General features: G+C 37.3%; 1 protein-coding gene across 1 annotated transcript; it reads left to right on the top strand.

Moving 5' to 3' along the window:
- The first annotated feature begins 292 nt into the window (after positions 1–292).
- Positions 293–19,115, top strand: LOC132626284 (molybdopterin biosynthesis protein CNX1). The gene is made up of 13 exons (XM_060341100.1): positions 293–564; positions 2,653–2,779; positions 6,545–6,675; positions 9,674–9,775; positions 9,895–9,978; positions 10,559–10,786; positions 11,048–11,235; positions 11,359–11,463; positions 13,143–13,451; positions 15,960–16,117; positions 16,344–16,450; positions 17,819–17,875; positions 18,700–19,115. Exons 1-13 carry the CDS (start codon positions 367–369, stop codon positions 18,919–18,921), a joined length of 2,016 nt encoding a protein of 671 aa, XP_060197083.1. The 5' UTR covers positions 293–366; the 3' UTR covers positions 18,922–19,115.
- The last annotated feature ends 335 nt before the right edge of the window (positions 19,116–19,450 follow it).

Below are 19,450 nucleotides of genomic sequence, written 5' to 3'. Positions count from 1 at the left end.
GTTTTTTTTTTTTAAAAAGAAAGTCAATTTTTTTTATGATCCAAACACAATTTTTAAAAATACAATGACTCGATTTTTTGTTTTGCAAACTCTGAAACTTTGGCTGCCTTACCATTTCCAACATTATCATCCTGGTAAAACTTTCTCATTACAGCAAATTTTTGTAAATTTTGAAACTAGGAAATGAAAAGGAGAATACATATGTCTACTCTTGGTATATTTTTCTTTTATCTCTTAAAAAAAAAAAAAGGAGAAAAAAAAAAAAAAGAAACACTGTTTGCGGTGCTTATAAAGACCCATCTGCCTACTATGTTAAGTACTAGTTCATTGACTCATTGAAACTTTGAAGAGCCAAAACAACAAAAAATGGGTGAAAATGGAGGAACCCAAATCTCAACAAACACAAACAAGATGATATCTGTTGAAGAAGCACTTGAGATAGTACTAAATGTAGCTCAACGGTTGCCACCTGTCACTTTACCTATTCACGAGGCTCTAGGCAAAATCTTGGCTGAGGATATCACTGCACCTGACCCTCTACCTCCATATCCTGCATCTATTAAGGTATTTTTTTTTACATGTATGCACTGTTTTATCAATTGGGTATTTGCTCTGTATTTGTATATTTGTTGTATATGTTGATTTTGGTTGAATGTTTTTGGTGTTTAGTTGTTGATTCTTGGAATTATGCCATGGGTTCTCTGGAAAGTTGTTATCTTTCTTGAGTCAAGTGATGCAAGAATGAATTTGGAAACAACATACCCAGTGTAGTCCCATAAGTGGGGTTTGGGGAGGGTAGAATGTACGTAGACCTTAAAGAGTCTAGCTAAGAGCTAAAGCTACACTAAAGAAAGCTAAAGGGTAATTATCCCTACCTTTGGTTGAGTGTTTTTGGTGTTTAATTGTTGAATCTTGGAATTATGCCATGGGTTCTCTGGAAAGTTGTTATCTTTCTTGAGTCAATGCCTTCTCTGTGCCCCCCCATTCCTAGGTTGGGGTGCCTAGACTGTCCGGGGGTGGGGTTTTCGATGATGCAAGAATGATTTTGAGAAGAAATCTGGCTAAGCTATACTAAAAAGAGCTAAAAGATAATTTTCATTGATAGCTCTAAAATGGTTACACCCCAAACAGAATATATACCAAAAAGCCCTAGCTAGCTAATGAGTCTCTACCAACACAAACAAGATGATATCCTTTGAAGAAGCACTTGATATAATACTAAATGTAGCTCAACGGTTGCCACATGTGACTTTGCCCATTCATGAAGCTTTAGGCAAAGTCTTGGCTGAGGATATCAGTGCGCCTGACCCTCGTCCTCCATATCCTGCATCTAGCAAGGTAATTTTTCACACTTATGTAGTATTTTATCAATTGGATATTGCTCTGTATTTGTATATATGTTGTACATAACAACAACAACAACATAGTCAGTGAAATCCATCAAGTGGGGTATGGGGAGGGTAGAGTGTACGCAAACCTTAACCCTAGTTAGAGAGACTGTTTCCGGTATGTTGTGCATGTTAGTGTTGATTGATTCTTTTTGGTGTCTATTGTTGAATCTAGGAATTATGCTATGTGTTCTCTTTGAAACTTGTTATATTTCTTTAGTCAATTGATGCTAAAGGGTAATTTTCATTGATAATCTCTAAAATGGTTACACCAACAGAATATATGGTAGACACCCTAGCTAGCTAATGGGCCTAGAAGACACTATTACAATAAGAATTGGGGTAAAATGCATAATTAAAGAACTAATCTTAAGGTAAAGGGGTCTAAATGTAATTAACGAAACTTGTGTCCTTCTGAAGATCAGATTTCCAATAGTTGTGTACCGCACCAGTTGCACCCGGTACAACCACCCCTAGCATTAGCTCATCTCCCATAATACAGCTCCCAAATTCAGATTGCATCATTAATGCCTTCTTTGTGCCCTATTCTCAGGTTGGGGTGCCTAGACTGTCTGTGGGGGTTTTTTTTTGAGGGGGGGGGGTGTTGGAAAGGTTAGTAGGTGGCGAAGGAAGATTAGTTGTCCATATAGGGACAACCTGATAGTTAAGAGGCCATTGTTTGAATGGCAGTCATGGGTTCCAAATCTGGTGGCCTTTTGGCTACTGCTGTCAAAATGGGTTTTCAACTACCCTTGACCCTTAAATCAGTCAATCAGCTAGGCCTCGTTTAAAGTAGATGGGATTGGTAAAGAAGATGGACTTTGAGGCTTATTTAACCTAGAAACAAGCTAGCTCATGAGGTGAGGATAGCCCAAGATCAATTAAAGAGATCAAAACCCATTCCATGAACGAATGTGTGACAAGATTGACTATATGAATCCTCTATAGCTGTTTTGCTTTACTGGTCCCGAAAAAACTTTTTTTTGGCTATCAATGGGCTTTGATTTGGGTTGGGGTAAATTGACGATACATGATGAATTTGAGATTAAGACGGGTACGATGTAGAAACAGTAGCAGGTTGGAAGATGAAAGAAAAATGGGAGATGGCTAAAGTAAAAATAGAAGAGTCCGAATGTTTACATAGTTACTTCAGTTGGAAGCAGAAACATTGCTCAAACAGAAAGCATGTTGATAAAGAGTTTCATTTATGTTGTTGCCTCTTTGAGGGGTCTGATTAACTTTCTTTTGGGTGGACATATTGCAGGACGGGTATGCCGTTGTTGCTGCTGATGGACCTGGTGAATATCCTGTAATTACTGAATCAAGAGCAGGGAATGATGCACTTGGTGTGACGGTTACCCCTGGGACTGTTGCATATGTAACTACTGGAGGTCTGTTTGTTCAGATATTGTAGTTCCATTGATTGTTAAACTCTATACCTTTATGCCTAGACAAGATATTTGCTCTGGTTGATCTTGGTAAGATGTTTAGAATTATATCTAAAACAAGCAAAGAAACTTCCTTATTGCTAATAAAAAGAAGTTCAACACAAGGCGAGTTTTTCAAGCTTCTTTTTGTAGTCTTTTCGAACTATGTGGGTCTGATTTTCACCGTCCGGTGTGATACGTAGGCAACCCTCTTCGGGTTCGGCCCCACTTTATCAAATTTTTTTTAAAGGCGTGTCTAGCCCTTTAGTGATCCGTGTCTTGGCATTTTTGCCGAGACAACCTTAGTCCTTCTACGGAAATAGATAGGGGTTGTTTTTGCAAAAATAACCAGTTAATTTGTTTGACCCTGTGTTCGGCCATTTTTGGTTAGATAGCCTTGAATCTTTTTACGAAAGTAAATAAGAGTTGTTTTGTAAAAATAACCACTTTGGCTCGTCTTGTATCTGTGTCTGACCGTATTTGTCGAGATAGCCTTGAGTCCTTCTACTCCCTTCGTCCCAATTCTTTTGACACTTTTCGCTTTTCGAGAGTCAAACCAATTGTTCTTTGATCGTTTTTCATGTCTTTTAAATATTTTAAATTATTAATTATGGTGACTTATAGTACTTTTCACGTAGTTTCCAAATTTATAAATTTTATTTCAAAAAGTTTAAAGATTCTATGTTCAAACACATGGTCAAAATTAACAAGTTTGACTCTCGAAAAACGAAAAGTGTCAAACAAATTGGGACAGAGGGAGTATGTAAGTAGTATATAAAAGGCTATTTTTGTAAAAATAGCCACTGAGTTTATTTTATCGAGTCTTTATTTCTTGCACTTTTTACTTTGTGATTTAAAAAAAAAAAACCACAAAAATCATAAAACAATTTTAGAAAAAGAACAGACAAGTTTTTTGTTTTCTTTAGTGCATGATTCTTGCCCCTACGACAAGATACATAGGCAACTCGTCTCGGGCTCGGTTTTCATGTCCTAAGTTGGGCAAATCGGTTAAGTCTTGGATGTTTGGGTCACAGTTAGCCGATATCCAGAAATAGGATCACTTCCATGGAAGAAATGTTCACATTCATTTTCCCCCTCAAATTCTCGTTTCGAAAACTTCATAATGTCTTTCATTCATGAAATAAAACCCAATAAGGTAGGAAATTTGATATCAGCCAAGTCTAGATAATCCTAACCTTGTATATTTTTGCCGGCCGTGGGAAGTGTCAGAAGAGATAGAATGTACCATTTGTTGTAGATCAGGTCCCTTGCAACTTTGTTATGGTGGCATGAAATGGGTGAAATAAATAAAGCAGGGTTTAATATTCAAACATGTGGGTTTGTTGACTAGAATCATGAAAGGTAACCCTATGAGGGATGTGATCGAAGCACTAATATCCTTTTGGGACTCGATAAACAACGTCTTCCGTTTTCCGGACTTCGAGTTGATCCCTACCTTGGAGGAAATAGCTGGTTATACTGGGCTTGGAGTAGACCTACGTCGTCAGAAGCTTGTAGCCCCAAGAAACATTTTTGTGAACAAATTCTTGCACCACTTGAACATTAGTAAAGTCAACGAGGAATCTCTGTACAAAGGTTGGGTCTTCTTGAAGTTTTTGTACGATAGGTATGGGAGAGGAGAGGGTTTTGGGCAATTTGGAAGACAACTCAGTAATAAAGGGAACTTGAAGACTTGGAAATAACATAGACATTTTTCTTTCACGGTGGCATTTTTGTTCAAGTCTCCAATTTTCCTTTATAGCAAAACATCTATGCTATTTTCAAGTCTCTAATTTTCCTTTATTACTGAGTTATCTTCCAAAATGCCCCATCACAAAAACTTCAAGGATACCCAAACCTTTTTCTAGAGATTCCTCGTTGACACTAATGTTCAAGTGGTGCAAGAATTTGTTCACAAAAATGTTTCTTGGGGCTACAAGCTCCTGACGGTGTAGGTCTTCTCTAGGCCGGTATAACCAACTATTTCCTCCAAGGTATGGGTCAACTCGAAGTTTAAAAATGGAAGGCTGTTTATCGGGTCCCAAAAGGATATTAGTGCTTTGATCACATCCCTCATAGGGTTAACTTTCATGATTCTGGTCAAGAAACCCATATGTTTGAATAATAAACCCTGCGTTATTTCACCCATTTCGTGCCACCATAACCCAAGTTGCAAGGGAACCTGATCTACAAATTGAAATGGTACATTCTCATCTCTTCAGATACCTTCCACGACCGGTAAAAAACTTGTTGTACTATAGATAGAGATACAAGGTTAGGATTATCTAGACTTGACTGATATCAAATTTCCTACCCTATTGTGTTTTGACTCACTTGCAGATCCCTAAGTTAGACTCAAATGAGTGACATTATGAAGTTTTCGAATACGAGAATTTGAGAGGGAAAATGAATGTGAACATCCCTTTCATGGAAGTGATCCTATTTTCAGCTATCAGTCAACTATGAACCAAACAACCATACTTAACGGATTCACCCAACTTAGGACATGACAAAACGTGCTCGAGACAGGTTGCCTACGTATCTTGTCGTAGGGGAAAGTATCAAGTTACGCATAGTTCTTGAAGATCTAGAAATAAAGCAAACAAACTTGCCTCTTCTTTTTCTAATTTTTTTTATCCTTTTAAAAAAAAAATACATAGTGCGAGAATTGAAGACTCGATAAAATGAAATCTATGTTGCTCGGACTCGGGTGCGGGTGTCGGATACGGGTATGGATCTAGAGGTCGGACTCGGCATGATCTAAATTTTAAGATTCGTGGGTACGGATCCGGGTACGGATATGGGTGCGGGGATTCGGCAAAAATAATTCAAAATTCTAATAATATAGCTACAAGAATATGCCTAGATTATGAAACCTTTTTGTGGAAGCACCTACATGTAGTTTGTACCAGACATGTGATTCAATCTTCCATTCTACTAGGTGCTAGACCGCGTGCTCCGAGAAACTAGTTAAATTTTCTACATAATATTGAAGGTATGCCATCTCATGTCTTCAAATCTCTACTTTTTGTTATCTTGAGAAATCATAATCTCAAATTTTTTCTTTAATTTGGTCATGAATTTCGGTCAAAGTATCCGATCTCTATTGACCGGATCCGACACGAATTTCGTACCCAAACCCGTGTCGTGTCGTGTCGGACACGGGTACGGCGGCAAAAGTGAAGGGTCCGAGCAACATAGAATGAAATCAAGTGGTAATTTTTGTAAAAATAGCCTTTATCTACTTACATAGAAGGATTAAGGCTATCTCGAAAAAACGGCCAGACACAGATACGAGACTAACCAAAATTGTTAGTTTTGCAAAACAACCCTCATCTACTTCCGTAGAAGGATTCAAGGATATCTCGACAAAAATGATCGAACACAGGGACAAACAAACTAAACTGGCTATTTTTGTAAAAAAACAGCCCTTATCTATTTCCGTAGAAGGATTAAGGCTGTCATGACAGAAAATGGCCGGACGCGGATCACTAAAGGACTAGAAGCACCTACGTATCACACCGGAAGGTGAGAATCAGATCCACATAGTTCGAAAAAACTACAAAATGAATTTTGAAAAACTTGCCTTGTGTTGAGCTACTTTTTCATTTTTTAAGCAAGAGCCGGGAAAATTCGAGGTTTAGATGACTCTATTTCTTTCGACAAGTGTCATCCAACTAGTACTGTCCTGGGTGTCAATTGATTTCTCCATGCTGTCTGCCAATCCAGGTCCAGTGCCTGATGGTGCTGATGCTGTTGTGCAAGTAGAGGACACTGAATCAGTTTCAGTTGCTTCAGCTGAACCGAAGCGAGTGCGTATATTGAGGCAAACTAGCCCTGGAGTCGATATTCGTGCAGTGGTAAGAACTTGATGCTGTACCTTGGGTATGTCTTATGCCTAGGTAGAATGGAGTTTGGATTGCAGAATAGTTTAATTGTTGGTTTGTTTTTAGTGTACTTTGTTTTCTGGAAAATAATGTGTGTTTGAATATGGTTTTGGAATTGGTTGCTTGTAGCAACAACATACCAGTGTAATCCCACAAGTGGGGTCTGGGAAGGGTAGAGTGTACACAGACCTTATGTCACGCCCCAAAATACCCCCTAGACGTGATTGGCACCCAGCAAACACCACCTGCCAGGCGAACCACGTTTTCATATCTTAACCATAACTTTGCAGCATTTACCAAATTTAATAAGCACTCAAATAATATAATAAATAATCATGGATAATTAGTGTCTCAAAATATTAATCAAATACTAACATCTAAGAGAATTACAAAAGACTCGGGTTTGTAAACCCCAAAAGAAAAAAACATTAATAAATACATGATAAAGGCACTTTTGGTAGCCTCCACGAACAAAGCGGCGACTCACCTCAACCAATAGATCAAATCTAGCAAACTCGTGAGCTACTAGCTTTGTCGTTACCAATGGTATCTGCATGGACATGCAGGTAAGGAGTGAGCTATGTGTAAATACAACCCAGTAAGATCCTCGACCCGCCACTTTAAATACCCCTGGAACAAGTGTTAGAAAATACAAACACACAACAAGCAGAAAAATATTATGCACAAGAATTATATCGTAATATAATATCCGACAAGGTCCAAACAATCGTTTATCAAGAATAGTATATATCTCAACACAATTTACACTAAGGACCTGTCGTAACAACAGTTAAAGAATTTATCAACACCATGAATCCACAACAACATATACAATGCTCGGGAAGCATACGCAATGACTCAATAAAATCAAGAAGCATATACAATGCTAAGGGGAGCATACACAATGCCCAGTAAAATCAAGAAGCATACACAATGCCTAAGGAAAGCATACTCAATTCCCCAATCTCATGGCTCACAGCCGTATCACATCACGAAACAATTTATAAAGAGAGTTTTAGAGTATTTGAAAATAAAGTATATGCGGCTGGACTCAAGGACCACCGATTCTGCCAAGCACACGCTCGTCCCAACACATGGACCAAGCAGACAAAACATATATTTTCCAAACAAGTTTGAAAAGCAAGCACCCAAAGCTTAAAGTCTCACTTACCTCAAATTCACAACTCTAAAACACTTCCCAATGAATCGAAACTGCGTTCTCGAGTCTCCGGATCACCTCAAACTACACAAAAACGGATTTAGAATGGTCAAAACCCTTAAGGTAAACCACTTCTATATTTTTAGAGGCTTAAATGATCATAGTCCTCTGGTCAATGGGTTCAAAACTCGACAAGACATATGTTTTCGCGAAACTCTCGACGAGACGATTCCAACCATGTAATAAGTCTAAAATCTGACACTGTTTGCTCCTTCAACTCAATGATTTAGGTTGAAGAACCTTAGGGCTAAACTTTCTCAGTTCCTCAAAATATCCCCATGTTTTCACCACAAAAATTCACCCATAATTACTTAATAAACTTAAATAAAAGATTAGAGGCATTACCTTGATGATTAGGGTTGAAAATCCCTATTTTTCTCATGTTACCTTCTCAAAAAAAAAAAAATCCCTATTTTTCTCGTTTCTTTTCCTCTCTTTTTCTCCCTCCCTTTTCTTTTCTTTTCTTTTCTTTCTCTGCGTGTTTCTTTGTTCTCTTGCTTCTGCGTTTTCTGCTTCTGTTATGACTTAAGAACGTTGGCTTCCTTTGCCTTTTTAAATCATTCTTTTCTTTCCTTTCAAATTTTGGCTTCAGTCCTTTTCTTTTTAATTTTTTTTTACACTCTCTTTTGGTAAATTACAAAATAACCCCTCATTAAGAGCCAAGAGAAAGACCTTCGGAGGTTGAGAGGCTGTTTCCGAAAGACCTTCGGCTCAAGAGAAAATTGGTTGCTTGTAGGCTGGAAGGAATTTTTTAAACAACTTTTTGATAGTGTTTCTCTGAAAAGCAAAACATTTGTTTTTTGTTTTTGGAAGTAGTGGAGATTAATTGGACAGTTTATTTTACCATGTGATCCGAAAACTATTTTAAGAATGAATGTCCGTGTTGATTGCAAGTTGGAGCGAAATGACTGATGTGGCAGATTGCCTTCCCATTTCTGGATGGTTCATCGATAAAAATCTGGATATTGGCATGAAAATTTTCAGAAAAATTATCCACGTATTTTAATAAGCGCTATTATCTTTTGAAGTGATTAGTTGTAGTAACTAGAGCCTCTAAATCGCAACAGAGTCAAACAACACTAGGTGATTTCTTCTCATCTGTCTAAGCCTTAGTGGACATTGTTACCCGGTACCTGTGCTGGTGGGAGGTAGCAGGTACCCTATGGAATTAGTGGAGTCTGGCAATGAGCTGCACCCTCAGACCTAATGATACATTAAATTGACTGAAGTCTATTGCTGTCCTGCTGCTGATTGGTGTGGCTATTGGGAATTTGTGCCACCCCGGAGTAGTTCATATGAGGGACAAGTGAGCTTAATAGGCATTTTGGTCTTTTTGCATGTCTGAACTAGGGACAGCTTACAGCCTAATAGTGCATGTTAACGTGTTATCTTTTGCTCTAATATGGAAACCCACTGAATACAAGTCAAGTCAGTTTTACTGCATCTTCACAAAATTCTTTTTGACCCTGAGAGCCATAACTTGTATATTTTTTGGAATACTGCATATTTAAGAGACTTTTTTTTTTGGTAAAAACATATTTATGAAACCGTTCTTCCTGTAGCGGCTGAAATTTTATTATTTGGGTGATCTTGTTGGAAAGGAGGCTATAGGCCTTGAAAATGGAACCATGGCTTTCAATTACTTTTTCCTTTTGACTACCACCATGATCGCTCAACTGGTCCTTTTCAACTGCTTTAAAATTGTCTTTTCCAGGGATCTGACATCAACTGCTTTAAAATTGTCTTTTCCAGGGATCTGACATTACACAGAGTACTATCGTATTGAAATCTGGGGAGTCATTAGGTGCTGCGGAAATTGGTTTACTTGCCACAGTAGGTGTTGTCACCGTGAAGGTATTTGTTTTATTTCCTTGCAGTTTCTATGTTATAACCCAGAATGTTTGCCTATTTCTTCCTTTTTTCTATGCCACTTCTTATGCAATCATGTTGCATTTTGGATTGCTGATGTACAGGTGCACCGTAGTCCAACAATTGGTGTCTTATCAACCGGGGATGAGCTTGTAGAACCAACAGTTGGGAGGTTAAATCGTGGTCAGGTTGTGGAAGCTACTATGTTTTTTTTTTTTAAATATATATGATGCTCACGGTGGCAACTCAGTTGCCATGCATTAGTTTGTGACTTCAAAAGAAGTATCTTCATCCGAGATTTATTATCACTACTAAAAGGAATTTTACATAAAATTAACATTTGGTCATAGTACTTATTTGATTCTTTTCAAACATTATTTTTGACTGAGTATTTTCTACCCAAACGCTATTAGAACCTCTAATTGAATTGAGAAGTACTTTTATAAAAAAGGACCTCTCCGAGAAAGGCCCCCCTGTGGGTGGTTAAATAGGTCAAGCTTATGAGCTTATGGTGACTTAGTTTGCAGGTCTTCTTTCAAGGAAATTCTTCACTAAATTCCGTTTTCTATTATTTGTATGGTGATGATATTTCATTAACTAAATATTGAGGAATCTGTCTTCCTTCCTATATTTCTTGTTCTGCTCAGGTATCTTATAGATAATCCCATTCATTGCATGGTTCACTATAATACCAGTAATTGGACTACATTATGTGCACAAACATTCGCCTCTGGTATATTTTACTTAATTTCAATTTATCATAAGCAGATCAGGGACTCCAACCGTGCAATGATCCTAGCTGCTGCAATACAGCATCAATGCAAAATTCTTGATCTTGGTATAGCTCGTGACAATGAGCAGGAGATTGAGAGGACATTAGACAATGCATTTGCTTCTGGAATTGACATCCTTCTTTCCTCTGGAGGTGTTTCCATGGGAGACCGGGATTTTGTGAAGCCTTTACTTCAAAAGAAAGGGACAGTATTATTTCAGAAGGTAATGCTGGCAATATCTGTATACAGATTTTGGAAGCTCATATTTTCATAAGGTAATGCTCCCTACACATGCTTATAGGATTGAGCTGGGAGCTTGTACAGAAATACCTCTTTGTTTCTTGTTCGTATCAACACACATATTGTGTCTATGAATTCAGGGAAATAGTTACTTACTGGCATGACCCCACGTTGTGGGATTTCACTGGGTTGTTGTTGTTGTTGTTGTTGTTGTAGTTACTTACTGGCATTCTTTGTAAATCAGGTTCTCATGAAACCAGGAAAGCCGCTCACATTTGCTGAGATCCTTCCCCGATCATCTGACAGGACTTCCAGTAAGATTCTTGCATTTGGGCTACCTGGAAATCCTGTGAGCTGTTTGGTCTGTTTCCATATCTTTGTGGTTCCAGCCATTAGACACATCTCTGGGTGGGCAAACCCTCATCTTCCAAGGTTGCCAAGAGTTGACAGAAGAAGTCCTCTTATCTCTCTAGCCCTTCAATCCTTTTTCTATTCAACTTTTGATTGATTTATGGTCGTGCAATCTCAGTAAAGCACTATTTCTCACAATTGTAGAGTGCAAGCTCGTGTAAAGCATTCAGTAAAGACAGATCCTTTCCGTCCAGAATTCCATCGAGCTGTTATCTCCTGGCAGTTGAATGATGGTTCGGCTTACCAAGGGTAAGCATAGTATTTCTTTTTTTGTTTCTCTTTCTTTCAGAACATGCAGTTCCATCCAACTATAATCTTTCAAAGATATTTTTTTAAAGTTTCGTAGTCGATATCATTTTTGAAATGCATTGATCAAAATATCATTTCCATTTACTCTTTGTCTGATGTATCACATATTGCAAATGGTGGAAGTGCTTAATATATGAGCTTATTCAGTAAATAAATTATCAGTTGATGTTGTTGCTATTCTTTTTACTTCACTTTGCGGTTGAATGTACAATATTTCAATTATTCCATAATTTGACTTATTTGTAACACATGATTTTCGTGCCTCCCTAAGTTTTCCTTTCGTAATACACTGTTCGTAGTTCACTAGATTGTGCATTTTTTTTTGGTTGCTTCTTTCACTGTTTGACCTGTAAATTCTAGTTTTCTCAAATATGTGTTATGGAAGGGTTTTAGTTTAACTGTACACATCTTGAAATGGAATGTTGCGGGACAACTCATATTTGCGCAATCATAATTATTGGACAAGAATAGTAAATAGAAAGCAAAGCCCTTTCAAATTAGTTTCTGAGGGTGCTATGATCCTATATTTAATTCATATTATTATCATAAAAATAATGAGACGCACTGTTTGTGATAATCTGATGAATTTGTATGTTATATAGTCTTCATCATATTTTGCTATTTCGTCCCTTATTTTTGTTCCACCAATGAGGTTTCTTTATGTATAGAAGATTTGGTGGGTTCATAGAAAACTTTATTTTTTTGTAGGTTTTCTACTTTTGATATACTTTTAGTATAAGAACACTTTTGTGCCCAAACTCTTTAATAGGATTGTTATTTTATCAACAAAAAGATACACACACACACACACACATCATATTACACATTTATTAGTTGTATCTCAGTACTCATTACCAACGCCCGACTCCTATAATTTAGAAGATGACAAATCTGATTTCTGGACTCATATTTGTGTCCAAGACCGGCAACTGCATCCATGTAGCATAGCTTAAAGACTTGTATGTCAAGGTACGACGAGATGTGAGCTTTAGAGAACCTCCAATATATTACTCCTAGTTCGCCTTATAAGATAGATTATTTATTATTGCAATGAAATGGATCTGAATAAAGTAAAACTAGGAGTAATATATATTGGAGGTTCTCTAGAGCTCACATCTTGTCGTACCTTGACACACAAGTTTCACTCAGTCAAACCCCAAGTAAAGGCAGTTGATTGATATATTGGTTGATATTTTGTTCTGGGGGAAGAGGGAAGAGGGGTCAAGTTTAAGGTGTCCAAAAGGAACGTGAAACAGAAGGTAGTTTGCATATGTTACAGGGTGAAAACAATGGAATACACTGCAACGAGGGACCTAAGCTAATCTAGTTACTGGTAGGCAACCCCAGCTCATCCGAATGATATATATATATATATATATACACACGTATAGGACTTCTGAGTAAAATGTTTTCTGAAGAACTGTTTTTCTTTGAATTTCCTATGAGGCTGTCAAAATCTTATTAATTAAGGTAATTAGATTTAATAATAGATCATTGACAGGAACTCAGGCGTATGAAGACACAATACCAAATCAAGTATAATACCTCATTCATGTTTTATTAGCAGACTGTTGCAGTGAATGGCATCAATAGCTCAAAAGCTTCTTTATGATTTACAGGTTCATAGCTGAGAGTACAGGTCATCAAATTAGCAGTCGACTTCTGAGTATGAAGTCAGCCAATGCTTTGTTAGAGCTTCCGGCTTCAGAAACTTCATTACCTGCTGGTGCTTCAGTGTCTGCAATTCTAATTTCTGATATAAGCAATTCCCCACAGAGCAGGAATCTGCAATTGCCAGAATCAAGTAGCACCCGACAAGAACATAAGCTAGCAGCTGCAAATGCTGGCAGTTCTGAAAATTCTGAATTTAAGGTAGCTATTCTTACAGTAAGTGATACTGTTGCTGCAGGATTGGGACCTGATCGCAGGTAATTTCTAGTAGGCCGCATCTCTTCTATTTTTGCCATTGTATCAAGTTGCTCCGTTGTTTTGAACTTATATTCTACATATGCCAATGTTTCATAATATCTTATTACAGGGGCACTTATCTATTCTCCTTTCTTTCTGCTGCTTATTTTTTCTAGTCCTCTATTTCTTTATTATTGTGCATTCATGCAGACAGTTTAGAGGAAAGTGTGCATTACTGCCATTTTGGCATGCTATTTCTTTTTAGCTAGTATTTGTTAATGACACGCATATCCCATATCATTTCTTATTGATGTGCTTAGATTGGTTGTCTTGAGAAAGAAAGAGGGCATTATGACCATTTTGGCATGTTTTTATATATTGACCAGTAAATTCTTAAAGCAAGCATATCCTGAGTTGTTGTTCTTGGATGGTCATTTTTTCAATCTAATTTGAAACCACCATCATTTATCATTGAGGTGCATAGAGTGGCCAAACACACACACAAAGAAAAAGAAATGGAAAAGCAAATGCTTCATCACCTAGATTATAGTGCTTTTTTATTTAAAATTTTAACCTTGTTTAACTGAAAGTTACTCAGGAAAGATGGCACCTCTAACTGTTTGCAATAAAAGAGGAATCACTCACCAATAAGAGTGAAATTATTATTTCATTTGCCTCCATGGCCACTATAAATGACTACACTATTTCTTGAGTTTACACTTCTTGTTTGAGACATGCCGGTGCAACTGACACATCAGTTCTCAGTCTTGAAATTGAAAGAGATGCATCAGGATACACCTCCCTTCCCCCACCTTTTCCATTACAGAGAGGTTGCATCAGGATACACCTTTTTGGTTCGTCATTCCAAAAAGGTCACTTTAGTGATGCAAAAGGAAAAGTGGCAAATCTGATATTACTCCGTGTAAAAGTGGAACATGTGAGTACATTCTCTTTGCTACATATATTAAGCTACTTCCTATTACTTGCTGTTTGAATGGCTCTTGTATCATTGATAGGATCATAACACTTTAATGCTTCCAGAAGAGGCAATATTTACCATCCTACATGCCTAAATGATAAAGAACTGGGAGGATTCGTTGTGGTAGTCATATCTGACAAGTTGAAAACTCTGCAGTGGGCATGTTTACCTTCTTTCTCCTTTTCGCTCTGCTTCTGTATTCCTTCTATTTTTTGATTGGTTTTCATAGAGATAAGAGAGCTACTACCATTGTACAATTGATTAGATCGGCTAATAGTTTTCCGGTTAAAATGTCTCATCTGCAAGTTAACATCTTGTCAAATGCTTAGATATTCTATTTTGAGTTCATCATAGGCTGATTACTTCAGATGATTTTTGTTTTCCCTATCTCCTTTCTTTGCAACACTCATTTCTCCATCAACTAGGGGATTCTCCACAGCTAGCCGGCTGTCTAACAAGGAGTGACATGTTTTTCGACCTTCATAATGAGCTTCAATCTGAGCCAACCCCACACCTCCCACACACACAAAGAAAAAGAAATGGAAAAGCAAAAGCTACATCACCTAGATTAGTGCTTTTGGATTTAAATTTTTAACCTTGTTTAACTGAAAGTTACTCAGGAAAGATGGTACCTTACTATTTGCAAGAAAAGGGGAAGTACCTCAAACTTTGTAGTCATTGGCATCCATCTATAAGAGTGAAATAATTATTTCATTAATGATTACACTAATTCTTGAGTTTATACTCCTTGCCTGAGACATGACGGTGCAACTGACACATCAGTTCTCAGTCTTGAAATTGAAAGAGATGCATCACGACATACCTCCCTTCCCCCACCTTTTCTATTAGAGAGAGGTTGCATCAGGATACACCTTTTTGGTTCGTCATTCCAAAAAGGTCACTTTAGTGATGCAAAAGGAAAAGTGGCAAATCTGATATTACTCTGTGTAAAAGTGGAACATGTGAGTACGCAGACTCTTTGCTACATATATTAAGCTACTTCCTATTACTTGGTGTTTGAATAACCTCTGTATCATTAATTAGGATCATATCACTTTAATGCTTCCCGAAGAGGCAAAATTTACCATCCCAAATGCCTAACTGATAAAAGAACTGGGAGGATTCCTTGTTGTAGTCATATTTGACAAGTTGAAACTCTGCAGCGGGCATGTTTACTTTCTTTCTCCTTCTAGCTCTACTTCTGTATTCTTTCTATTTTTTGCTTGATTTTCTCAGAGATAAGAGAACTACCATTATACAATTGATTAAATTGGTTGATGTTTGTTTAGTTTTCTGGTTAAAATGTCTCATCTGCAAGTGAACATTTTGTCAAATGCCTAGATATTCTATTTTGAGTCATCATTGGCTGATTACTTTAAATGATTTTTGTTTTCTTTGTCTGCATTAACAATGTTTATACCTTGGATAGAATTTACATGGCCGCTTGATATTTTTTTGGTCCCATAATATGTTAGAGGCCATTAAAAAATTTCTCCCCTTTCTTGATTATTAAATGATCTGAGTTTCTTTATGCTATATGATCTTGCAGTGGTCCAAGGGCAGTTTCTGTCGTCAATTCATCTTCAGAAAGGCTCGGAGGGACAAGTATAGTTGCAACAGCTATTGTGCCAGATGATGTGCAAAAGATAAAAGACGTGTTGCAGAAGTGGAGTGACATTGACAAAGTGGATCTTATTCTTACCCTTGGTATGTTTAGTTATTATGGTCACGGTCTGTTTCTTTGGCTAGCAATAAAATATTTTATGAATGATTATTGCTGGTGTTCATTCACTAATATTGATTTGATGGCTGGAGTAGCAATAAGTCTACCTATTTTTATTTTTCTGCTGACATGGTTCTTTCAAAACACGAAGTTGTCATCTAGAACCTTCATTATTCTTCTTGTTTTTCTCACTCTTACTGGATGTGTCAGGTGGGACTGGTTGTACCCCGAGGGATGTTACCCCTGAAGCTACCAAAAGTTTGATACAGAAAGAAACGCCTGGTCTTCTCTATGTTATGATGCGAGAAAGTTTGAAGGTATCAAAGTGCTCATATCACTGGTATTCCATGGGCATTTTATTCGACTGTATATGTATTACAGGTGCTAAAATTTGGCAGATGTTTTATACACCCTTGTCTGTATAGACTTCATCTAGTTCATTGCCGAATCTGTGGGGGTGTCAAATAAACCATGAAAAAATAGAACTAGGTGTATAACCACATGCTCACGTCGCAAGGTCTTTGTCATATATTACCACTTCTGAAAAGAAGATAATTTACTTTACAAGTAAAAGATAGGATGAAAGGACATTCTACGACAGTGTATGCAGGCAACAGACCATGTACTTAGTTTCCTGAAAGCCAGTCTAAGAATCTATCCCATCAGTACGTCATAGGACTCCAAATATAACACAAACAAAATGTGACTCGTCTTTCACGAGAGAATATTATTGAGAGTTTTCCTATTATTATGCTCATAAAAGTCCAAGGCATGTGTTGCTGCTGACATGCTTTAGCTTTGTCTGACCTATTTCCTCTTCATTGCAAAAGTAAGTGATCGAAGTCTCTCCCTGATGGAATCTTCCTTCTTTTTCCCCTTTTTTTCAAATTATAAAATTCTGAAGATAATTGGCAATCGAATCACATTCCACGTTATCCAGATGTAAAATAAACCTCGCTAGCCACTCCCGGAAAATCGGATTTCATGCAGATAGCATTGCTTACATATTATTCACAGTGCATTTCTATTGAAAAAGTGAAAAAACATAACAGATAGGTCTATTATAAGCATATACAAAGCTTAGATACCAAAATTTGCATTGGGCACTCTTGGGTTTGCGATAGAGGTTGATGAAATTGGAATTAAGACCATGGAAGATTAGAGTTTAAATCTCAAAAGAGGTGAAAAAGTTAGTTGATTTTTTCCCGTCTGCGTAAGCTTTGGTAGGCAGAGTTAATCGGTGGATAGTCGAGCTGTCGAGGTGCCTGTAAGTTCGTCCCGACACCATCGATATCCAAAAATCATATAAATAAACTAGAAGGGAGAGAAGAGCCGTGTTTGAAACTGCACCCGCCCACCAAGAAAGTATCTCAAGCAGTATCTTTTCCTCAAATATCAAAATGAACTAGAGAATTCAAGTTAACCAAGTGAATTATCTGTTTGCCTTTATAGTGGCCTAACAACGAGAGGTGTGTATAACTAAACACCTAATAAGTGACTTGATAGCATCAGATATTTAATCTTGGCAGGATTTCTTTATATCTCTTCTTAATCACTTATCCGATGGTTGAAAATTTTGCATGTTTACGTAAGGCAGCTATGGAATTTTGTATGTTTATATATGACATCTATCAAAAGTTTCCTTTATGGTGTGGCCTAACAATGATGCATCGTACTTCACACAGGTTACGCCTACTGCGATGCTCTCACGTGCGGCAGCTGGAATAAGAGGATCAACATTGGTAAGGCCAGAGTCAAAACTAATTTATTTTCACAAAACACACTAACACGAATCAGCCAAAAGTCCCTCATATTGTTGATAAGCTCAGCTTAAAATTGTGTCCTCGAGTGACACAAAGGGAAGGCATTTCTGGTTTTAGAAATTGAGACAACTATTACAGTAAGACTGAATTACCTTAGCTAGACTAAAAAGATAATTAAATCTGTACAAGCTTGCACTCTCACTGAGTTGACATACTGAGTGAACATACATCTTCACAGGCACATTGTGCTATAAATACTGGGGTTAATATGTAAACTTGATTGTAAGGCTAAATTTTTAGCCTCACTTTTTTTTTTCTTTTCAGTTTAATTTAAATTTTCTTAAATCACTCAACTTGTCCGAACCAGTGACAATCTTAAGTAGACCTAGCTACTGAATAACCAAGTAGAGGATTCAGATTTAGGCAGGCAGGTCAAGTTTCTGTGGGGAACTTCTTGTCTTCTCTATTAGAAAACGGGAAGCTATTCAGTTTGGGAAGTACAGCCACTCTTTTCTTCCTTTAACAGGAGAGCCAAGTCCGACCTGCATTTTAAGTTGAAAGAGTTAAAATGTCGTAAAATAGAAGTGATACTATGTAAAGAAAGTGCATCCATCCCTACCTGCCACAAAACAGTCAATTGTTTTACCTTTCATTGGCATCTTTCCAACCATTATAAAATTTCCAGATATATACTGCTTTATTTGCATCATTTGTTAGAAATCTTTTACTATTGTTGGAGCTTCTAACTACTGCTCCTTGTTATTTGAGCCCTGCAGAATTTTACCTTGTGTATGTTTTTTCAGATCATCAATATGCCAGGCAATCCAAATGCAGTGGCAGAGTGCATGGAAGCTTTGCTGCCTGCACTTAAGCATGCATTGAAGCAGGTAAGGGGTGACAAGAGAGAGAAACATCCTCGTCATATTCCTCATGCACAAGCAGCTCCCACAGATACTTGGGAACGCAGTTACAAGTTGGCTTCAAGTGGTGTCCAAGAAGAGCATGCTTGTTCGTGTTCCCATTAAAATGTTTGTTTCATGTGAATTTTCCGATGAGTTATGTTGTCATAGGTTTCTATCTTGTATATGCTTGACGAGGGGTATACTTCCCACTTCAAAAATATACAACAAAGAAGGGCCCAATCAAGTACCTCATACATAGGCATGTTTGTTAACGAACAAATATGGTTTATCTTATATTAAATAAATCTCTTCAGTAATGTTGTTCTTGTTAGAATCTTTTGCTTTCTAGAAATTTGTGAATTTGGATTTGACCCTGCCATCATTGTCTCTTTGGCAAGAGTTGTTGAGGCCCCGATTTGCAATTGCCCTATGAAATTTAGGACTTTATTTGACATTTTCAGACCGATTTGCACTGACCTTGAAAGTCCTACTTCTTTTTTTGAGGCCACGTCTCGTTGAATTTTTTTTACGGCTTGATAGACGAGAAAAACTACTACTTTCTGAACTCTAAACGAAAGAATAGTCTTTGAGAAAAACTTTGGGAAGTTCAAAATAATTTGTGTAGTTTTTGAAAAGACTAGGTGAGATTTCA

This window comes from Lycium barbarum, chromosome 2 (genome assembly GCF_019175385.1).
Source record: "Lycium barbarum isolate Lr01 chromosome 2, ASM1917538v2, whole genome shotgun sequence".
In the NCBI taxonomy this organism is placed as follows: Eukaryota; Viridiplantae; Streptophyta; class Magnoliopsida; order Solanales; family Solanaceae; genus Lycium; species Lycium barbarum.
This window is presented reverse-complemented; position numbering and strand designations above follow the sequence as displayed.

What these genes read in the sequence shown, in the direction of transcription:
- LOC132626284 (XM_060341100.1), top strand. Translation starts at nt 367, where the DNA reads ATGGGTGAAAATGGAGGAACCCAAATCTCAACAAACACAAACAAGATG. An exon ending in GATGGTTCGGCTTACCAAGG is followed by an intron (nt 11,464 to 13,142) that starts GTAAGCATAGTA and finishes TATGATTTACAG; the next exon opens with GTTCATAGCTGAGAGTACAG. An exon ending in GGATCTTATTCTTACCCTTG is followed by an intron (nt 16,118 to 16,343) that starts GTATGTTTAGTT and finishes TGGATGTGTCAG; the next exon opens with GTGGGACTGGTTGTACCCCG.